The sequence below is a fragment of the Colletotrichum chrysophilum genome (assembly GCF_026319265.1).
Source record: "Colletotrichum chrysophilum strain AFK26 chromosome Unknown scaffold_478, whole genome shotgun sequence".
NCBI lineage: Eukaryota > Fungi > Ascomycota > Sordariomycetes > Glomerellales > Glomerellaceae > Colletotrichum > Colletotrichum chrysophilum.
In genome coordinates, this window is record NW_026517765.1 from 1,821 (window position 1) to 2,992 (window position 1,172).

Genomic DNA, 1,172 nt, shown 5'->3' on the forward strand with positions numbered 1-1,172 from the left:
ATAAGTATACACATCCAACAGATATGCTGTATTAGTATCATGATGAATCTTTACATCGTCATAAACAGATGACCAGCTGGGCTACACATACCCTTATGTGTAGTGATAGTCAGCCCAGGTTAAGCTAGAAGAGCGTACGAGACAACACGGCTATCCGTTCAAGGGCGATGAACAGCGGGTACAAGCATCCACGGCATTCACAGTTGTAAGTGCATATTAATTCCCTGAGCCGTTGTGGCTGGCTTGTCGCCGTGCCGCTGGCCGCTGGCCGCGCCGCGCCGCCACGGCTGGCCCGCCCTCGCCTGGCAGCCTAAAGCAGCAGTCTCAGCCAATCACATCCAGTCATGCTGAATACGTACCCCTTTTTTGAGTACCATCTTCCCTTTTACGCACACCCACATATCTCATCTCACCAACAGCACTCCCGCACCCTCTTAACCACTCAACCACCCAGTCCTAAACCACCACCCTGGAAACAAAGGGGGAAAAAACAGGAAAACCCGATAGTTTCCTCCATCAGAAAGTGCACATCACCGCAATGACCAGAGTGCCCGCCAACCAGCGGAAGAGGAAGCGTGACGAGAGCGACGATAAGAAAGCGGCTACGGCAGCGCCGTCAGGGTCCAGGAGGCGGGTGCGGGCCAGACGAGAAGACGAGGCCAGCGCACCCTTCACAGAGACCTCGTCCGCGCGAGAACGGGCACAACCTTTCCTCCTCGCTGTTGCTAGGATGCCCGTTGACATGCTCAGCACAGCCTGGAGCGTCGGAAAGAACCGGCCGATCAACGCGGCCCACGTCCAGGAGCTGGTACACGCATTCAGGAGCGGCGGGCTGGAAAGGCGGGCGCCGGAGAACCGTATCGTCGTCCTCTGCAGCGCCGAGGAAGTCAGGCGTATGCTACAGGACGGCGGCGACGAGCGCGACGAGGACGACGAGGACGATGAGGACGACGAGGATGACGAGGACGGCCCTCGCGAGCTATCCTTCCTGCGCTGGGCCGAAGTCAATGGGACCAAGGCTGAGGTGATGGCCGGCCAGCACCGCATCCAGGCGCTCCGCGAGTACGTCAAGGAGACGGGCGCGCCGGGTTCCAATCTGTGGTGGGTGTGCGAGCTCTACGATAAAGGTAGGAAGGCGCACCCTCCCCCCTCCCCCCTCCCCCCTCCCCCCT

The 1,172-nt window shown here is 59.3% G+C and overlaps 1 protein-coding gene across 1 annotated transcript; it reads left to right on the plus strand.

The window, feature by feature from the left end:
• Window positions 1-538: 538 nt before the first annotated feature.
• Window positions 539-1,101, plus strand: COL26b_014507 (uncharacterized protein; the record flags this gene model as incomplete). Its single annotated transcript, XM_053187078.1, has 1 exon — window positions 539-1,101. A coding segment is annotated over one exon (563 nt), but the record flags the coding sequence as incomplete, so codon positions are not given.
• Between the last annotated feature and the right edge of the window lie 71 nt (window positions 1,102-1,172).